Genomic DNA, 20,538 nt, shown 5'->3' with positions numbered 1-20,538 from the left:
GAACATTTTGTAGTCTGATGTTTAATCGTCATGGCGTGATGACCCTTTTGCTCCACCCCTTGCCTTCAAGAATTGATTTTGATCGACCGCGTAATGAGCAAAAATGACTTGCGTTACTAACATCAGCTGCGTTACTAACATCAGCACCTGCCATGGGCTTTACTGGCTAATGAGTTCTCTGTTGCTATCCCTCTAGAAGATTATTAAAATGGGTTTTTTCCTTGAGACGGTTGAATAATGTTGCCATCTTTCCAGAATTTGTTCTAATCACTCCCCACTTTTGCTTGAAATTCTCTCTCCAACTCTTTCTGGACCGAAGCCTTTCAGATTTCAGCAGATGCGGGTAGAGCATCGTAACTTTTTGAAGTTTGTGTAAAAATGGAACCTCAATATGACTTAGCTTTAGAAGTATTTGCTCGAAGTTAGGAAATCAGAGGAATGCATTAAAGCAATAGAACTAGTATTTTATTTTGTAAATTTAGGATCAAAGCGTAAGATTTGCAAAAGCTTCCTCTATGAAAAAGTCAAGCTGGCCTAGCAGTGCAAGTCCAGCTTCAACCAGGTGTACTGCTTGTCCCAGTCCATCTGTGTCACTTATATTCTCCTTATTTAGATAATACTCGTTTTTCCTCTTGGGAGAAAAACTGGATCATGACCTGGTGGGGGCGGGGCCAGTAAGGCTTCGCGTACAATTGATCATGACTCCCACCAACTTACAGAGCTTCATCATGTATGATGATGGCTCTGTAGCTTGTGCTGAGCGTTTTGCGGAGTGTGACTGGAATAACCTTTTCTTCTTAATGGAAAAGGAGGAAAGGAGAGGGACGGGGTGACGGTTTACTTGCAATTCATTTAAGGGCTAGGTTAGAATTCAACTTACTTAGCTCTATAAATTGCCTTCTACCAAGTTCTTTAAGATACTTTATTGCTGATTTTTCAGAGTTAATAAAGCTTGTAGCTACAGGGTGAGGAATCCATCTCCTTGCTTTCCCTTTCTCTTTTCTTCCCAAGTTTATTCTTCCTACCGTCATATTCTTGGTACAAGAGCAGGAAAAGCCTCACCATTTGGAATCAAAACTTACACGGCTCTGTCAGGATACACAATCGACATCAATAAGCGCTAAATGTTGGGAAGGACAAATGTAAGCAAGCTTCCGACGTGGTTATGAGGCTTTTCTTCTATGAATCCCCAGCTTGACAATGTTTACCTCCAACACGTCAAGAAATATAGTCATGCATACAACTATTACATGCAACAATATTCTTGTGTGTTTGTGCTAAACAGTTGAATTACATGCTTCCTGTGTTGTAAGAAATAATATCATGGAAGTAGGAGGCTTGAAACCGAATTCAAAAAAGATTGAAACTGAATTCAAAAAAGAGAGCAATATGTTATGAAAATTCAAGTTTTTTTTTTCTTCTTTTGGCTAGAATCCTAGGTTTCTCAAGTTGTTGGTTTTCTGCACGGAGGATTTTGAGAAAATATATAATGCAACCAACATGCTAAAAAAATATGTAATAAAATTAATTTTTTTATTAGTTTTATTGTCCGCATGGAAAAAAACAGTGATTTACATCAAAACAAGGATGACATATACTAATTGTGACAGATAATTATCCAGGCAAAAGATAATGTCATGCCAAAACCAAACTGCCTATGCATCTTCAACTACATGATCTCAACCACTGCTCGTCCAACAATTTTCCCACGGTCAAGATCCTCGTATGCGCTATTTGCTTCCTCGAATTTGCATTTTCTTGATACAGTATTCTGGAGATTGAAAATGCCAGTCTCTGCAAGCTTCACCAGTTGGGGAAGATCTTGTCTTGCTCTCGCCCCATATGAACCAATTATCTTAACCTGCTCCAATAATCATGATAATGTGTCAGATTTAGGTGAATGAAATTGATCAACATAAAAAATACAATTTTGTATATATATATATATATATATATATATAACTACGTATTTTAAAGGAGATAACGATTCAAAATCAATGATAGACCATCCAAATTGAAGACCAAACTATTGAACATGATCCATGCCACAAAAAAAAAAAAGCCTAAAACCAAAATTCATATATTTTGATGGTCTCTCGTATATGCATCATGTCAGTGCAAAAAACGAACTGTATCAATTGCACTACTATGGTAAACTATATGATAGGGCATACAAATTGAAAATTCATTTGATAGATCATGATCTACACATCTTAAAACATGAGCAAATTCAAATTCACTAGGCATCGATCATTAGATTATAGTAAAATAAAGTATTATGCTATTAAAACTATTTATTTTTACACCAACTTGATGATTAGATTAGAGGCTACCAAAATACATAAAATTCTATTTCTAGTAATTTTGTGTAGTATAGACCGTGTTTACTAGTTCAGTTTTGAAGTTGGATGGTCCATCATTGATTTTGAATTATTAACTCTTTTTTCAAGGAGTTAATGTAAAGTGTGTAATCCAATTCTATAAATATATGTATACATGTATGTATTTTATACATATGTATACATATATACATGTAGATATGTCCATGTTTATATATATATATATATATATATATATATATATATATATATATATATATATATACACGTGTATATACATATATGTAGTTGGACTACACACTTTATGTTGCCTCCTTTAAAAAGAAGCTAATAATTCAAAACGAATGATGGACCATCCAAATTCAAGATCCAAAACATTAAACAAGATCTATACTATAAAATATTCTTTGATAATCTTTTACCTAATCATTGAGTATCAAAATTGACAGTATTAATAGCATAATAGTATGTTTTACTATGATCATCAAAACCCAGTGAATTTATGTCTACCTATGTTTTAATATGTAGATTTGATTCATAATGTGGGTTTTTGGTTTATGTGCCCAATCATGTATTTTACCACAATAGCACAATTGATATCTTTCATCTTTGTACCAAAGATGGATAGGTTAAAAACCACCAAAAGTCATAAATTTTCATTTCTAGGTATTTCTCTATAGTATAGATTATGTTCAATGGTTCGATTTGAATGACCTATCATTGATTTTAAAATTGTTAACTCCTTTTTTGAAATATATATATATGTTTGTATGTATTTATGTATGTGTATATGTATGTATGTTTATTTGTATGTGTGTATTTTAAAATGGTTAACTCCCTTTTGAAGGATATACATGTATGTATATGTGTTTGTGTAGGTATACACAAACAGATAACTCTACCAAATAATTATATTATCCCATTACCTTTTTCATGTTTGAAAAATATATGTGGGGAATTATTGTTGTTTCATTATGACAAAATTTGCTTTAAAAATTAGTCATACACTAAGACTTCTCACCACATCAAGTACAATTTAAAGCAACACACTCAGGATGTTAACTAACAAAATGAAAGCAAGTCAGAGAGAAGTCTACAGGTAGCATATGACTCAAGCAGCATATGAATAAAGCAACAACTGAGGCTCTTGAATATGATCTTTCATAGAATTTCAGAAATGGAAAAGAATTCCTAAATAAACAGTAACAGAAAAATGTTAACCCACATTCAGCAGGAAAGATCTGATATATCCAGAATTCGTAAGAATGACAACCTTTGATTAATAAATTGCTATAGAAAGGTCTGCAAGCTAGCATGCAGCCCATATTACAATAGGATCTTTTGAGGAACCTTATTTTTGTAGATGCTAGGTATAGATAATTTTGCAATTTGGATACCTGGACAGAACACGTAGGCACATGCTTCTAGGTTATCCAACGTAGTTTGTTTTAGATGTAAATGTTCATTGCTTGCCATTTCTAGTGCTGAAGTAATTAATGGTCTCACATAATTATCTAGGCCTTGAAACTTTCTTGGAAGTACTAGGAACAGGTGTGCATTTTGCACCACCGAACAGCTCAAATTGGGCCTGATATTGAACCATCTTTTGCAACTTTAATACATGACGCTGAATCAGAATAGGTTGATTTATTTGGACACTTATCACCAATTGCAGAGGCTCATTTATTTTTGCCTTTTCTTTTTTCTTCCCTGTGTGTCTAACTGTCCATGGTAACAATTCTGGGCTTTTTTTTGGGTGCTTTCATTTCATGTATATGGTTTTAATTCATCCCAATCTTCTTAATGTTCTGAGAAAATACTATAGTTGATTTTTTTTTTGAGTGCAAGTGACAAATATTGTTTCCTCTTCCAAGCTTTGTTGTGTTTTATGTCTATTCTTATGTTGAAGAATTTTTCAAAAAGACAAGTTATCAAGAAGTGGGCAATAGTTGGTCCAACTTAGATCAATATGTCTAATTGCTTATTGCAACTTATTGCTCCTTATTTGCGTAAGGCTTCGTCATAGCCCAGCAGCTGTCTTTAAGGGTTTAGGACACAAAATGCCATTCTTGTCACCTTATCTGCTGAAGCACTCGCGAATGAAGCATCATAGCACCTTGCTTATTATGTCACTTGGCCTCCTTTATTCCCATGCCACTCTCCATTATTACTTTGGTAGCAATGATACTTTTCTTAATATGCTTTTTTTAAGGTGAGCCATCACCTTATGCACTTTCTCCTGCCTTTTGACCCTTCTCTGGCATTGTCATTACTATTATGGCTTGCAGTAGGCTGTTATATTGTGGACATAGGTAGGAATCTTCAGTTCCAACCTTCATTATCTCAAGCCTAGGCTAACAATTCCACATCCCTGACTCCCACTTCTGATCATCACCATTCTTTTGGCAACCACCATCTACAAAAGACATCCTTGCTACCATTGACTCTCATTCTCTAGCTTGTGTATGCTGTAAGATTAACTGGCATGCCTACTTACAAAAGGTTGCTAGCTGGGAGCCAAGTGCTCTTCAATTTAAATAAAAGTCTATTTTTGCCAGCTATTAAGACCCCTATCTCATGCAGATGGGTTGACAAAATCAAAGAACCAGATGATTTTAAGCAAGGTTTTCAATCCTATAGAAAGGAGGTGTCCCGGTTTCTCCATAGAACAGGATGCCCGGCTATCCCACCTCGTCCCGATGGCAGTCCTAATCGAGAGTCCCGTAGGTACTCTCCATCTTTCTCCCCTTCTTCTTTCCTTTCCTTTTCTTTCTTTCCTTCCTTTCTTCCTTCTTTCCTCCCTTTTTTGCTTACCTCCTTTTCTTTCCTTTTTCTTCTTTTCTTTTTCTTCTTTCTTTTCTTATCCCTTCCTTTACTTCTTTCTTTTTCTTCCTTTTCCTTCTTCTCTCTTTCCTGCCTTTTTTCTTTCCTTCCTTTCATTCATTTTCTTCTCCCTTCGGTTCTTTCTTTCCTTTTTCTTCTTTTTTCCTCTCTTTCCCTTTTCTTCTATTTCCCTTTCTTTCTTTCCTTTTTCTTCGTTCCTTTCACTTGTCCTTTTCATCTTTCCTTCCTTTCTGTCTTTGCTTTATTCTTCTTTTTGCCCACATGGATGAGTTTCAGAGTCCCCATCCTACCCGTTTCATTTTCTCACAGGAACGGAACAGGACGGCCAGAATACCTTCCGTTCCGCCGGGACTTAAAACTTTGATTTTAAGATCATTTGATGGTGTATGGCTTTGTCTAGGAGCACAGAAGATCTTTGTCCAGTATGAAAGTCTTTTGTCTCACTGAAATTTTCAAAATCCAGACATAGCCAATTCTTAGCCTTTCTCGCCCACATCAATATTTCATTTGGTTTCATCATGTCATTTCAGGTTTCAAAAAATGTAGGGAAGGTCATATCAGTTCTATTTATCCTACTGGTTGAAAGAGTACAAGTCTCATAAGTTCGATTTGAGAAGTTTAGCCAGAATAGATAGCAACAAGATTCTTGCATGGTGGACATGGCTATGCCATGTTTGCTCATATTCTCCCCATTTTCTTTTGATACATTCCCTATGATTCTATTTGCAGTAACAGCTTTCTTCTTTATATGGAAAAAAAAATCATTAGTAATGATCCCAATCACATTTGAATTGTTAAGAAAATTTACAAGCACTATCCAAAATGAAACTCAAATATCATCCTACTAACATTATTTGGCTTCAGTATCATCCTACAAATTAGGGGTTTGACAATGGTACACCCACCAGTACCAATTGTGATAGCCATTTCATTATAAAGACTGCACCAACAAAACAAAATTCCATAAACATGTGAAGAATGTTGAGATCTATTATCATTTCATTTATGATCTTAATCAAGTTAAGATGCTATTTTCCTCAAATCCATAAACATGTGAAGAATATTGAGATTTGTTGCTATTTCATTTATGATGTCAATCAAGTCAAGATGCTATTTTTCCAAAGTTCCATAAAAATGTGAAGAATATTGAAATCTATTGCCATTTCATTTCTCATTTTAATCAAGTTAAAATGTTATTTTCCTCAAATATAGGCTTTGTGGAATTACTTGTGAGGGGATCATGGTTGCATTCTTTGCACGATAGAAGGATACGTCTTCCTTCCCAGCAACCATTGGATCATCCACTGCTCGCTTTGAGATCTGCACAAGTGGATGAACGGCAGAGTTCGGAATGCTTTGAGATCTGCGCAGTGGATGATCCAACAGTCGCTGGGCACAAAGGAGGCATATCCTTCTTTCGCGTAAAGGCTACAATCACATTCCCTTGTGAAGTCTTAGTCCACAAAACGTTCAATTGTCCACAATGGAGTTTGTGTAAGCTTCACACCATGTCTGGGAAAGGGTAGAAAAACATTGAGGGTATATAACCATCTTTATATACAAGTCATGCTATGCAGTTTCTGTATTCTTTGTCATATGGCAAAATATTGTATTCACCATATCACTTTCACTTTGGTAGTTACAAAAAGATATAGCAAACTGCAAATTCAATCGGCATTTTCATCCAACAAGAAAGATAATAAAAAGACAATAAAATTGGATAGTTAGTTATATGTAAACATCAACTTACCTGTCTGCGGACAAGACGAGTTATATCTACCTCACCCATGGCATTCGTTGGAGCAAGTCCTATCATAACAGCTTTCCCTCCGTCTCGTACACTTTTAGTGCACTGCACAAATGTTAATGGTTTTCCCAGTGCTTCTACCGCCACATCCACTCCCATTCCTCCAGTGATTTCCTATCAAGAATTACCATTAATCATATCGCTAGCAAGCTCATGTCCAATTATCTGGAGTCACTTGGCGCAAATGGCGAGAAAAAAGCTCAACCATCATAAATTTTTAAAAAATATTTTTTGGATTGAAAAAGTTTTGATACCTGAAGACCCAAAAAGAAACATTTTCAAACTAATAAAGATAAATATACTATTGCGTTGAAGAATATTCTCCTCATCCTTAATTTCAAGCAATGCCAAAGAAATCTACATTTTCTTCATCCTGCAATATGCACTCAACACAGCATGACATGTTAAAGCTGCTTAGCTTGTGGAAATCACCACACAAATTGTCAGTGGGATGACTGTGCTCATTTGTAATAGCATACAGAACAATAAAAAACTTTAATCATAAGTAGCAGAGTTAGAAACACCAGAATAGAACAAAGGGACAGAGGGGGGGGGGGATGTGGGGAATGGGCCTCATGGAGCATTATCACGTCCACTCTTAAATCAGAAAACAATGGCAATGTCCTCATAAATGATAGGCCTGTCAACTTTATAAAATCCTAACAAGTTTCGCTTCTCCATGGTGGGATGTCAAATTTTTAAGCCAACATAATAGTACAGCAAAGAAATGGCAAATATTGAAATGCCATTACTTTATACTGCACCAGCCACAGTCAACAATAAAGAACCTATGTATTGGAACTAGAGAAAAGCATGAAGAAAAAACAAAAAAGAAGAGAAAAAGAGCCCAGCTTCCATTATCAATCCCTCTGATTCAGACAGTGTGATAAAATTACACCCATAGGGTGGTTCTTTCATCATTCTTATGTCCTAAACAGTGTACATAGGTTGTTTCTCACTCTTGTTTCAACAAATCTTGATAATACAACTGGTTCTCTTGAAAACCAAGAACCCTACAGCGGTTCCTGGGTCAAGCATGAGAGTTTATAAATCAGCTACTTCATAGAAACTATATTTTTGCATCAAAAAGTTAACAGGCATCTAGCAAAGTCGGAATAGATGACCCAATTTCTATCTCTTCTGATTTGAAATTTAATGTTTCCTCACTACACAACCATTCAGCAGGAAATGCATTATGTTTTCTGGGATTTAAAGCTCACATCAAGTGAGTCCCAAGTTTCTATTTTATATTTGAAGGATGCAGGACATAGTGAGAAAGGGATCCTAAATACAAATTTGAGTATAGAGACAGAAGAAACTAAAGAAGGCTTGGACAGTGATGAGGATTGACTGATGATTATTTTCTGCATAAGAGGAACCAGCTACGCATAAGGATCAATTTCATAGTAGGGAGAAAAAGGTTGATCCAAATTAATGAGATTAGGCTTGTTATCTATGATGACATAAATTTTCAACTTATACATATATTGGGAGGCATATGTCCTGTGCTCCCATGCATCACAAGCATTCAAAGGGAAATGTGCAGGTAACTTTAGAGAGGCATGAGATGCCTAAAGAACGGCTTGTTTCTTTATTTGCAAGTTTACTGGGAAATGACTTCCTTTTGTTTCTCACTTTTACAAGAACATCTCCTATTGCACAAATTGCATGTGCTTTTCATAAGTTGTTACACTTTTTCACCTTGTGTACCGCTTCCTGAATATGTTTCCCTCACTTGCAACTACCTGCCAATCTGAAAGACAAAGTACCCAAGTATTATGCATTTATGACAAAAAGTAAAAGCCAAAAATGCTGGATCAAGGTCTGCTAAACCATGCCAAACCAGCTAGTTCGGGGTGTATTGAACCAGACTGGTCGATTACTAGCACAGTTCGGTCAACTGATTCGAAACGGAAGGAGAGGGAGAAAGAGAGAGAAAGAAAGAGAGAGAGAGAGAGAGAGGGAGGAAGGGGGTGAGGAGAGGCTGAGAGAGAGAGAGAGGGAGCTCAAAAGCCCTCTCGGCTCATCGGTAGGGGGTTGCACTTGTTTTGTTTTGAAATAGGAGAATCCTAATTTTTTTTTACAGATTTCAATTTGAAATCGGCAAAAAAATTAGAATTAACAAATGATTTGCTGGCTTCACTTAGCAAAAAAAAAAAAAAATTGGTACGTCCTGGGACAGCATGGTACAGACTCATACCATACCTATGCCGGTCGCTGATATACAAGTCCCATTACCGGTTTGGTGAACCTTGTGTTGGATGACTCCTGCACCATCAACAGAATACATACTTCTTCTGAAAACCATCAAGAAGGCAGAACAATTGTTCTAGATTTCAAGTTTTCAACCAAAAAATCCATTGAGTCTTAGACTGTGCAAATAACTGCTTCCCCCTCATCTACAGCCCTTTGTTTGATGAGAGAGAGAGAGAGAGAGAGAGAGAGAGAGAGAACAAACATCTGTTAAATTTCTACATCTAGAGGAGCATACGCAATATAAAATAAACTAGCATCACATTATATGTCTAATTATTAGATAATCAATTGCATGAATGGCTAAGGTCAAGTGGACAAACACATCAACTTATGATTGGATTGTGGACAATGGTGATAAAAGTGGCTAGAAAGGGCTTGCATCAAAAGAGCGCACATAACTAATAATCTGATCAAGTGTATTTATGGCTAGGATCAAGTGGGAAGACTGAACTATATACATGGAACTAACGATATTATTAAGGACTGATATTAGGTAGAGAGAGAGAGGAGCAAATGAGTTGCACAAGCTACTGAAGATCTGACCATGTTTGCGAGTGTTTGACCAGATAGTCCAAGAACATACATGTCCAGCTTGTGCAAATGATTAATTCAAGCAGATAGAAAGCTGAAGTGAAGAGAGACATTATATGCAAATGAACAGCAGCAGCTGATGGTCTAATCAAGTGCACAGGCAACAAAACTAAGTGGAGAAAGAATGGCAAGGATAATAGAACTATACTATGAGTGACAAAAGAGCTTATTGAATCCATTGATGGCTACATCGAACGGAGAAAGAAGGCATCGAGTTTGAGAGTTTGTATGTGTTACTTGACTCCACTTCTTAACTTATCTGGGTAGGTAAATGTGGAAAGAAACTCATATCATGTGACTCGCATATGTGGATCATGATGAATCAAAGATGTGGCTCTCTCAGATGCTTGTGCTATATCAGAAAAGATAATCACAAGAACCAAAGAAAAAAATTGTAAAATAATATGAGCCCATCTTTTAGAGAGCGGAGATATTATGAACAAAAATGTTGGTGTCTTCCTTTTGTAAGCCTTATCATGGAGTATCAAAGCTCAAGGAGGATAAACTAAGGTTTCGCACTTCTACTATGCCATATAATAACCGTGGAAACCTGACAGGAATCATGGTATGCTATACCGGTCGGTACCAGTCGGTACCGGACGTACCGTACCCGTACCGATGGGTACCGGTATCGGTACGCCAATGTCAGTACGTCTGGCGTACCGCATACCGTACGGTACCGACACTCAGTACGCCTATCCTAGTGCGGCACCGGTACGGGGTTCGGTACCGGTACGGCAAACCTTGACAGGAATAATAATCAACCTATCTATATGTAGTATAAAACTTAGAAAATTGATTTGATTATCTTACTGTAATTTAACACAGATTTTTAACTAATCACTCTGTCTAGCAAGCATCTCTAAGAGATAATTGACGAGTGACTTGATGATAATTCAAAGCATTTCTAATATCTAATGAATGCAGCCTAACAAATGCATGATTAGTTTCTATTATCAATACAAATAAATCTAATTGTAAGACAAAAGAACAAAGAACAAAAACAAACCCATAACTTGGATAGTTTTCTCATTAAACTATGTATCCATAACATGTCAACCATGAGACAAAGAATCCATTCATATTCAACCACAAAAGATAAGAATGAAAGATTGAGAAATTTACCTTGATCTTGTCGACAGCATCTTCTTTCAATGCATTTATTGTGTGTGTTGCTCCAAGCATTCTTGCACTTTGAAGTTTTTCATCTACAACATCAACTGCAATAATCTCTGCAGCCCCAAATGCCTTTGCGATCTGCAAACAACTGGTGTATGTGGTCAAATCAAAATGGTGCAATACATGAATTCAAATCATCATAGGAAATAAATATAAAAACTTATTTGCAGCGAGTGCGGAAGTGGATTCAGGTGCAGGTGTAGGTGCACGAAACAGTCTCTCAAAAAAAAAAAAAAAGACCAAAGACATAACAACGAAGCAAAAGCAGGGTTGAGTTTCCGAAGCTGGTATGCCACCCTAAGCAGAAGTTTCCAACTACTAATTTGTACTACTTTATGTGATAATGAATCCTACAATTTACAATTCATATGCAAATACTTCAATTAAAACCTACCAGAAGAAAAGGCATAATCACATCATTGCCAGAATTTAAAAGCCATATAGTCAATATCTAATATAAGATATTTTGACTCCCCTTTACTATTCATCTCTATTCTGGAACACATACTTCAATAATACAAGCCTTACAAAACCCTCCGTGGAGGCATAAATGTGTATGCAATGGCTATAGATGTTTACTGATGTATCAACTAGTCAAACTTCTCCTTCATAAAGAATTGTTTAGTTTTAAAATTTATATGACGCGCTAGGGCTGAAATCGGATCAAATACGGATCAGATATTGGTAATATCCATATCCATATTTATTTTGTTTGACGAATACAAATACGGATACGGATGTTAGTCGAATGCAAAAATTTATATCCATATTTATTTTAAACAGATATGGATACAAATCATATATTGAAAGTATGGATATAAATACGGATATAAATCGGATAATTAAACTTTATGACCATGGAAAATGTCGACTTTCACTTTCAATATTGAATTATTCATTCAAAAATATTACTAAGGGGATAATAAATCAAATTAATAGTATGTTAATATGGTCGTTTATTTTTATTAAAAGTTTAAAGTGCTATATAAAATTAAATAGAGTTACAAATGAAATAGGATATTCGGATACATATCAAATAGTTGTCCGTACCTATTTTCTTTGACGGATATGGATACAGATACAGATATTAGTCGGATGCTCAAATTTCTATCTATATCCAGATAGTTTCGGATACGAAAACATATTCGGATGGATATTATCTCATCCACTTTCACCCCTATGATGCGCTGGTCATAGTGAACAGAGTTTTTATTTGATAGAGAAAGAGAGCAACAAGCAAAAACATAGTCACTAATCAATGCTATCTGTGGAAACATGCAGAACTACGCATATGGTAATGTAAAGGAAATAAAATATTCACAATATTCACAGATTAAGCAGACAGCATGTTCACTTGCATACTTCTACTAATTCCTAGCATTTGAAAGTAATACTTACATTACTGGTTACAACCGATAACTTGTAGCAGAGCAAATAAATTCAGCCACTCCGTTAAAAGGTCACGTAGAAATCATTGTTTTCTAAACCATGGATCAATAAATTGTTAGCATAAAATTTAAGAATGAAACCATACAAAATCATGCAGTACTGAAAACTGAACAGGAACTTTTCTTGATCCACATTTATATGTTTATAGATTGAATTACAGGGAGTCAGAAAAATTAAAGGTTGGAGGACTTTAGTCATTCTAAATCAAATTCCCAATTTTCCATCAGAATATCACTGAATTATGTACAACTGCAAAATATAGCATATAAATAGTGGATAAAATGGAGAAGCTGGCAATCAAATCCAAATGAAGGTCGTCACCTTGATCCAACACCACCAACTCCAATTACAGCAATTGAATCACCAGCTCGCATTTCAGCTGCATGTCTCATGGCACCATAGGCGGTGAAGACTGCACATCCTAGAATTGCTGATTCGGTGTACGGCAGTGAGTTAGGAAGAACAGCCAATGCATTAGCTGGTACAACACAATATTCAGCAAGTCCCCCCATACTGTACATGTAGACCGGCTTTCCTAGGTAATACAACAAAAAATAATTAAGTAAAATGTAAAGGATACTTAAATAATAGGGTAGTAATATTAAACGGATTTTAGAAAGTGTAACTCCACAATAGGGGAACCATATGAAATAAATTTTCCAGTCATACTAATAGAGGTTAAAAAGGGATGACTGACAGCTAGAAAGGTGAAAGGATTCTTATTTAACAAACTTCATCAAAAAAGACAGGACATATTTTGTAGCTGACAGCAGTAAAACAGCTGTAGCCACATTTTTGAGCTCATGACAACTGCTCCCCTAGTGCCTCTCAGGTCAAAGGTTACTACAATTTCTGAATGGCACCTTCTTTTCCTTTTGTTGAGTAATTCTATGCATTCTTCATACTGATTATCCATTTCCTATTTATTGTTTCCCTTCCGATAAGCATTGCACAAAATCTAAAAATTTGGAGGTCAGACTGCACATGCTTACTCTATTTCGTCCATTTCATAGTTCAATAATTTTTACATCTATTCTGTGAATTACATGTTAGTAACCAAACCAGACTCTCTGAGGGATGACCATATGAGAAAGAATCCCTCTCCTTTTTTCTCTTGCAAAAAAGAAGAAAAAGATTCCATGTTTTGAGTTTAAGACCCAACAATTCTTCATTCCCTAAAATTGTTTCTAGAGTATGCCACTTGTAACTTTCTAGTTAAGTATCAAAATTTAGTCTGTTAGTTGTTATTTCTTTAATATTAGTAGAGGTTGTCCCTCTTCCCTCCTTTCCCTATGGGAAGCGCAAATGTGAGACCCACTAATTCAAAATCTCTCTCTCTCTCTCTCATCCCGGTTACCTGGTAATCTCCTGTTTAACAGTGCAAGATAGCAAACTAGTATATATGTGAGATGTTGCAATGCATAATATTTCTTTAAGACATCACGACTGTCAAAGATTTTGCTGCAATGATATAACATTTGATGATTGAGATGAGAGTTGGATTGATCGTAATAGATGCATTAATTTATTGGTTACAGAAATAGCCTGATACATACAAAAAACTCACCCCTCATATACAACACTCATATGTAACACACAAGCCTAAGGTGTATACGAGTATCAATCACAGAGAACTTATATGCAGCAAATATATCTAAATTCTAGCCCTCCATGCACGTGCATGCACACATGCATGCACAAAAGAAAAGGAGAAGAAAAAGGAAAACCTGTGGTCTCGTCAAAACGGAAGATAAAGGTGAAGAATTAAGCAAACAAATAGAAAAGGAAAAAGAGCAAGAGTATTCATGCAGAAGTTCACAGAGCAGTTAGTAAACTAGAGACGGGAAAGCAAAATATTAAGTTAGTCCAAAAAGAGAGTTGATCTTATTATGTTATATCTGATAGCACCACAATGTAACACGGAGGAAAATGTTCAGAATATGTAATTACAGGACGAGTAAGGAACCAGGGTAAATAAGCTCAGTCATGAGTGATCAGACGATACTAAACATTAGAAATGAAGTGAGAAACGACCCTTATAAAAATAAGAACCTCTTCAATGAAGAACCCGAAACTAATCATAGAATATTGATAAACAACACTATATCAACTATATTAGCATCATTAAGATCAAGGCTCGCAATGACCCTTGACCAAGGGAAACTTTGGAAATATGTTGGACAATATATGGCCTGACATTTCATTTGCAGTCTGTTGCAAATCAATCTATATAAACTCCAAGCGAGCCACAACTTGATGCAATGCCATGCATCCATTGATATATCAAAAGATGTTTAGACCAAGGTATTCTGTAAGAGGGATGATCATCTTTGAGCTGAGACTTTGTTCAAATGCAGGCTGGTTTAAAAAATCAATGATCAGAGATAACTACCAGATATTGTAAAATTATTGGAGGCAATATTGTTACATGGAAGAGAAAGAAAAATAAGTGTGGCAGCTAAGTTTTGCATAAAATTAAGGTATCAAGCAAGGACACATCCATTATGTGAACATTATGGCCAGCATCATATCTAGTTTTTCTCAAAGAAACATATTTAACCAAAAGGAAGCTTGGGAATGAAAAAACTGTTGAATTGTATTATGATTACAGAGCAGCTATAATTACTGAAAATAATCCAATTTAACATTATGGTCAGCGTCATATCTAGTTTTTCTCGAAGAAACGTATTTAACCAAAAGGAAGCTTGAGAATGAAAAAACTGTTGAATTGTATTATGATTACAGAGCAGCTATAATTACTGAAAATAATCCAATTTTCAGTAAGAAAGAACCATACACAAGAATGAATTTATCAAACCCTCCTCCGCCACCGCCACCGCCACCCCAAATGCAAAAAGCAAAAAAAAAGAAACTGAATTTATCATCAATCTAATTTCACATCATACACAATTTCTGTTTGTGTGCATATACTCTCTTAAAGAGACTCTTTTCTTTGCTGCAGATAGTCGAAAAAAATATTTTGACTGATTTTGGCCTTCAAGTCCCACCTAATCCATTATTGGAGACCTTTTGTTGTCATAGGTCATAATTTTCAACAAATTTGTTTGAGAAAGGGTGGATCATGGGGGGACACTTAGGAGAGGCAGATGCGAAATCCCACCTACTTTCATTATGGTGATGGCGAGACTCGAACCCAGGCCGCTAGAACTTGACCTTTACTAACTTTACGAACTCTGCCAGAGGCACCTTCATGGACAAATTTTTAGCATGCCTTTCTCTAAATATAGAATATTGTCAGAACAACAAGACTAGAATTTGAAGATAGTAAATTGTTTGCTTAAAGCAAAAGAAGCAATAATTTCAATAATAAAATATGGAAGATATTGAAGTTAAATATGGATTAATACCACTGCTGCGCAGAAATAGTCGGGTTTCGCCATCATAAAGTGTTCCCTTTGCACGATTGTAGGCAAAGAAAGCCTCACAAAGATCTTCTTGACCCTATTGGTGGAATAAAATTAAAAATTTTACTCAGGGGTAGAAACCTAATGACTCATGAATTAACATATGCAAAGCCAAAAAGAAGCATCATGTCTCTACAAATCTACCTTCACACAGAAGAAGCAGTTACCACAAGGCATTATAAATGCTCCAACAACATGACTTCCAATAGGGAACCTGAAATTTTATACCAAAAAAGCTGGATAATAATTACATCTGCAATGACAAATTTTTTAACCTACTTCAAATGTTATATCTGGTAGTGTTTCAAAAACAGAAATAAATTAAAATGAAATTTTTTGAAAAACAATTGTCGTCATTATTCAAGAATTTCCGATTTGTACATATACCTCTTTATAACCCTAGTATCTGTGTATGCACCATGATCAACAACCTCTCCAGTTATTTCATGACCAACAACACAAGGACTTGAAAAGGGAAGTTCACCTTTCATGACATGAAGATCAGAATGACAGACTCCACAAGCTGAAAAGGAAATTGAAGGTAAAATACAATTCTATAGCAGGATACTAAGAATAAAATATACAATCATAAAGAATCCCCAGAAGCAAATACTGCCAACTGGAACTTTGTTAGCATGCAAATGAACTTCAAATGCGAGGAAGTAAGAAAATTGAATGCACCTACAGGGACAGGTAACATCAAAGCCAAATTTAATAATGTATAACTACATGAAAAATGAGACTTACTCCAACTACTCAAGCTGCATTTGCAGATCCTACTTTACCATTTGATCCTAAGACCAAGTATCGGCGAGATGTCCCTTGGGACACCGGGACAGGGTACCATCCCAACTGCGGGATAGGACTATCTCGCCTTGTCCCAACATCCCGACTGGCATGTCTTGGGACATCCCCTATCCCGAGTGTCGAGATAGGGCAGGATGGCGGCACATCCCGTTCCACAAGAAAACTAGGAGAGCCCCATCCCACAGGATTTAAAACCTTAGAAATAAGTATTTAGAGAAAATCAAATAATTAGAAATTAAATAACAACACATTGCTACAACATATATGAAAATGTATGATATTATTCTTATAAATTTTAGCTAAGTACGATAAGGATACTGATGGCATGTGTTGTTTATCAACAACATAATGTTCAAGGAACAAGTTTTAGATTCTAAGCAATGGAATTATAGAAAAAATTCAAATTCTTGTGGCATATTAATTCAACATGAACAAAGGTGATAGAGTGTGAATTAGTGAAAAAAGGAAAGAACTAATTAAAACTGAGACCAACACAATCAATTGCCATCATAAAGCTAGAATCATCCCTCCATTATATTGAAAAGGAGCACAAAAGTTGAAGGTTAAATTTGCAGTTTTGTTACCATTGCAAGTTTACATGCAAAAGATAGTTTACCAGGAAACTATTCTTGTGGAAGGGATGAATGATACAAATAGTGACAGATGTTTTGTTAGTTTATTCAATAATTGCATCGTAATAATTCTGGCATTAGGAACCTTGGCGCTTGGTGCAAGGATCTTGAATTCAAAAAATAAAAACATAGAGAGTTCATCAAGAATTTCAAACAATTTGGAAAATCAAAAAAAAAGAAAAGAAAAAGGCTGAAAATGCTATTGACATAGATAAAAATTATAAATACAAGCATCAAAGAGGCAAGAATAAATGAATAATAAATAGTAGCAACACTACCACCACCAAAAACAATAAATAGAATAAACATAGAGATTCCTTGAAGAAGTCATATGTAATTCCCAAATAAAATGCAAAATTGATTAATAATTGAAAGAACTCTTGATTGACTCCATAACTGACTGTAATTTCAAGAATCATATGGCTAGTGAAAAAAGGAATGTACTGAACAATTTGGGGTTGTTAATAACTAGGAGAATATCATTTCTAAGCAATATCATCATAATCACTTTTGCTTGATCTCAATATTGTTTTCATACAAGATTTGTTTTGAAACCTTAGAAGCCCTATGGCGAGAAGAATATTCTAATAGGGAACATAGTTTATGAGATGAAGAGCACTAAATAAGGGATACACAGCAAAAGTTAAGTGGGATGAAGCGTGTCAGGAGATAAAGAAAAGGATTATTGTGGGTGACAAGAAGATGGTAGAATTATAAAGTTATCTAGGCAGAATATTGGTGATGAGAGACAAAACAGAAGGGCAATGTATTGGTTTGAAGAAAGCAATATTTGAATTAAAACGAGCATGGAAGGATACTTAAAGGAAAGGTATTTTGTCGTTTAAAGTTCAAAGCACAAATACAAATTAGCAAGGGTTGGGCTAAAAAAATAATATTACCAAGGATAATAGTATTCCATAGTGTTCTAATTAGGTCATACAAAGTTAATGAAGGTTTCAAGTTGGAATTTAAATAACATTAAAAAAAGTTTTTGTAAAATAATTATTTAAAAACAACACTTGGATTGCGCCGGTCAATATTTGAAGTGACATAATGCACAAGAAGTTTCAAATCAGGGACCATCTTTAAGCAATGGATAGGGAATGCAAGTGTTGCTTAAGCATCACTATTGTGCAACAAAGCTCCAGGATCTTCCAGAGATTGGCAAAAAGGATTTCACAAAAGCTTGAAGGAATTTTTGCAATGATGGAGATTGTTGCAGCTGCTCGAGTATGATTTTAAGGAACCTCTAGAGCACGTGTGCCTATTGAGGTAGTGTGTGGCTAAAGGATGAAAACTAATACTCTGGTAAAATTCCTTTCGAGGGGGATTTTGGCATCCTGCCACATAAGACAACCCAGATTGGGTCTTAGTGGATAGTGAACTCTTTGGGGAGTCATACAACACAAATATAACAAGATTGAATGAAAGAAAGCTAGGCCCACGCTGCACGAGCTAGTAACACAAGCTTAAGAAGAAGAACAAAACGAGGAGAAAAAGAAAAAGGGATGTCTCTTCCTTCCCTCGTATTATAACTATTATAATGTAAACTTTGTAAGAGAAAAGTAAAAACAGTAAAAGGATTGGTCAACCATAGAAAGATGGATTAGAAGTAGAGCCACAACATAATTAGAAAAAAAAACTGACAGTCCTAACTCCTAGCTATTCCGGCTATGATTATTACAAATCCAGAGTCCCCTCCTCCCTAAATGGAATATCCCAACCTGCTCGACGCATCAACTCCCAAAAAAAGGCAAGGGCTTTCAGGCACATCAAACCCCAGTCTTCCCATCAAAGATGTGCCCACTATATTCTCCAAAGAAAGAGCACCAGATCCGAGATCCCACTCGAACCAGTACCAGTAGCCACAGCTTGGGCCTAGCTTCATCGGAAAGCCATTGCCTTATATAAGGTGGTCTTCTACTTCAAAAGGTACTCGATTTGTTACCATTTGATGAACAAAGGGGAGCAAGACTCTTACTCTGTTGTTATCTACGGTGAAGTTAAAAGGATAAGCAGCAAGTGAGCAGATCCTGAAACAAGGTATGACAGACCAACTACTAACAGTCAATATAGGAATCAATTAAGTGATTCAGCTATCAAGTTAAAAACCGAGATGAATCCAATAAATTAGGACATAAGATTAACAGAATTGAAGTATAAACATGGGAAAAAAAAAACAAGAACATGACTCAAAGAAAAGGATTCGTGACCTTTAGTCTTGATGAGGAGCTCGCCGGCTTTGGGGCGGGGCATGTGGAACTCCTCGATGGTGAGGGGCCGGTTGGGCTCCCAGAAGACGGTTCCCCGCATGAAGGACGGACCGCCGGCGACATTATAGCCGGCGACGTCGACCCTCTCCTCCTTGGAGGCGGCGCCGGAAAGCGATCGCCAGAGAGAGGCGTGGGGCTTGGGGTGCCTCCGGAGGAGAGAGCGAGAGACCGAACAAAAGAAAGCCATGGGAGATCGGAGATGGAGAGAAGGTGGTGGTTTATTTGAATGAAGGAAAGAGTATTTTATTTACCAAAAAAAAGGATTGAGAGTATTTTATATGTTTGGGGCGGTCTCCCGTGACGCTTCCAGGGACACCAGGACGGAAATCGGTTTTGGGCTCATTTTATAATTAACAGGCGCGTAGATGGATAAACATGGAAGTCAGCAAATCACCGTAAAACTAGGGATCCGTTTGGTTTTCTCTAAAATAATATTTTTGATATATTTAGTTGATCATTAAAAAAATAATATATTTTAAAATAACTTAAATTTAATTAAATATTTATTTTTTAAAAAAATTATATAAAGTATTTATTGTGTTTTTAATAAATAAAAAATTTTATCCATAAATTTTGATGGCTTAAAAGTATTTTTTGATAAGAAAGAGAACCAAATTAGTAATCAGAAAAGTAGCTTTCTATATTTTTCATGAGTTTTTCTTTTTCATTAAATATGAGAATTTTATTTTCCAAAAAATGCTACTTTTTCATCTCTATGATCGGTCAAATCTATATTCAAGTAGTTGAGAAATTATCAACTGGTCTAGTTTATTAACTTAAAATTTAAGAAATTATGTCCATTTAATGTCCGGTTCAATGCAACAAATCCAATCCATTGCATATTAAATTTAGTTCCAAATAAATTGTATTCTTTTTTCTCTATTATATGCCTTCAATCTTTGATTTTTAGTTTCAGATGAATTGTATTTTTTTTCT

At 35.7% G+C, this 20,538-nt stretch overlaps 1 protein-coding gene across 1 annotated transcript; it reads right to left on the bottom strand.

The window, feature by feature from the left end:
• Window positions 1-1,512: 1,512 nt before the first annotated feature.
• On the bottom strand, window positions 1,513-19,893 carry LOC103717164 (alcohol dehydrogenase). The gene is made up of 8 exons (XM_008805452.4): window positions 19,543-19,893; window positions 16,278-16,413; window positions 16,035-16,104; window positions 15,834-15,927; window positions 12,787-13,000; window positions 10,963-11,104; window positions 6,934-7,104; window positions 1,513-1,861 (listed from the first exon to the last, which is right to left on the bottom strand). The coding sequence occupies exons 1-8, from the start codon at window positions 19,787-19,789 to the stop codon at window positions 1,670-1,672; spliced, it is 1,266 nt and encodes a 421-aa protein (XP_008803674.2). The 5' UTR covers window positions 19,790-19,893; the 3' UTR covers window positions 1,513-1,669.
• Between the last annotated feature and the right edge of the window lie 645 nt (window positions 19,894-20,538).

Source organism: Phoenix dactylifera, chromosome 7 (genome assembly GCF_009389715.1).
Source record: "Phoenix dactylifera cultivar Barhee BC4 chromosome 7, palm_55x_up_171113_PBpolish2nd_filt_p, whole genome shotgun sequence".
Classification (NCBI taxonomy): Eukaryota; Viridiplantae; Streptophyta; class Magnoliopsida; order Arecales; family Arecaceae; genus Phoenix; species Phoenix dactylifera.
This window is presented reverse-complemented; position numbering and strand designations above follow the sequence as displayed.

Bases quoted from the DNA above. Each gene is read 5' to 3' on its own strand.
- LOC103717164 (XM_008805452.4), bottom strand. From the start codon at position 19,789: ATGGCTTTCTTTTGTTCGGTCTCTCGCTCTCTCCTCCGGAGGCACCCC. The intron at 16,414-19,542 runs GTCACGAATCCT...TTTCCTTTTCAG, and splicing joins GCTCCTCATCAAGACTAAAG to CTTGTGGAGTCTGTCATTCT. The intron at 15,928-16,034 runs GTAGATTTGTAG...TTCCACCAATAG, and splicing joins ACTGCTTCTTCTGTGTGAAG to GGTCAAGAAGATCTTTGTGA.